The sequence below is a fragment of the Helobdella robusta genome (genome assembly GCF_000326865.2).
Source record: "Helobdella robusta unplaced genomic scaffold HELROscaffold_1728, whole genome shotgun sequence".
NCBI lineage: Eukaryota > Metazoa > Annelida > Clitellata > Rhynchobdellida > Glossiphoniidae > Helobdella > Helobdella robusta.
The window spans coordinates 1-1,388 of NW_008703953.1; the positions used below are offsets into that span (position 1 = coordinate 1).

The 1,388-nt window shown below is 40.3% G+C and overlaps 1 protein-coding gene across 1 annotated transcript; it reads right to left on the minus strand.

Annotated features, from left to right (window-relative positions):
- Positions 1-50: 50 nt before the first annotated feature.
- Positions 51-1,335, minus strand: HELRODRAFT_92969 (hypothetical protein; the record flags this gene model as incomplete). Its single annotated transcript, XM_009016195.1, has 3 exons — positions 51-210; positions 486-650; positions 1,253-1,335. Coding segments are annotated over 3 exons (408 nt in total), but the record flags the coding sequence as incomplete, so codon positions are not given.
- Between the last annotated feature and the right edge of the window lie 53 nt (positions 1,336-1,388).

The following is a 1,388-nucleotide window of genomic DNA, read 5'->3' on the forward strand; positions in this document are numbered from 1 at the left end:
AGCCACTGACCACAAATCTCCGGATTCTTGTTCGATCGAAAAAACATCGCCTGGCCATTATTACTGAACAAAGTTGACCAGGGGAAGTTCTGGAGGTAGCAGAGATGGATGTTGTTCTTGATAAGGACCGATCCGAATTTGATGTTTTTCAATTTACGCAGTCCCAAGTACTCCAGGTTAGTTTGATCGACAAACAGGGAGTAGCTGTGGCTAAAGAATTGAATAAATTTGCATAAATTAAAATGATAGCGACGACGACAAAGTCGATGGATGCCTGCAATTAATAATGTTGATAAAGGTTAAAGGTCATTCTGGCTTCAGATGTAACAACGACAAACACACATACGGCGTATTCATTCACAAGCGTGAAAACTACGCGTCACACACATTGTGTGTGATAGATGGGGAACTGTTTGCGTCAAAACCAGTCACTGCTACATCATGAGCAGGTGCCTTAACCATTACGCTATGACGATAACCCTTACTCGTAGAGGGATCTTCCGTGTATGACTCGAAGGTTTTTGAAGAAGGACAAGTTCCTCACTCCGACACCTAGCGACTGCAGAACTAAATATCCAGTTATTTCCGTTACGGTTGAGAAGGTTAGTAAACTTTCAAACGTTAGACTGGACACGTTTCGACCTCGATCTCTGATTGGTTGGTTGGTTGATTGGGGGTGGGTTGATTGATTGACTTGTTGGTTGGATGAGCGGTTGGTTGGATGGTTGGTCTAATAGAGGTTGAGTGATTTATTAGTTGATTGGTTGGTTTGTTGATTGGTTCATTTTGTTGAGGCCGTTTTTTCAAAATAATTTTTATAAGCATTAATTAGCAAACTGGTTCGTCTGGTAAAAATAAATTGCTTAATAATTTTCTCGCCAAACATGATCAAAGCGAGACATGATTAGCCATAAATTTCAGTTAATGTTACTCTTCTGATTGTTAACATCATCATCATCATCATCATTACTATCACAATAACCAACATCCCATCATCCTCAACATCTTCATCAGCGTCGTCATCATCATCACCAACATCATCGTCGTCGTCGTCGTCATCATCTTCAAAGAGCGCCATTAAAGAGATAGATGAAAACAATTTTTTTTTACAGGAAATGATGTCAGCGGAAATAGAATTGATGCTTTTATTGTTATTATTATGATGGCATTTTTGTTATTATCGTTGTATCGTTGATGTGACGTAATAATACGAATGATGACGTCATACTGACTTATTGTGACACCAACTTACCCTTTCATGGAGACCTCGTTTATCCGGATGCTGCCCTCAATGGTGGTGCAGTTCTGAAATGAACGGATGTTATTGGCACTCACGAAGCCTTTGTCAGTTCCACTGCACTCTGAAGGAGTGAGTGAGTGAGCGAGTG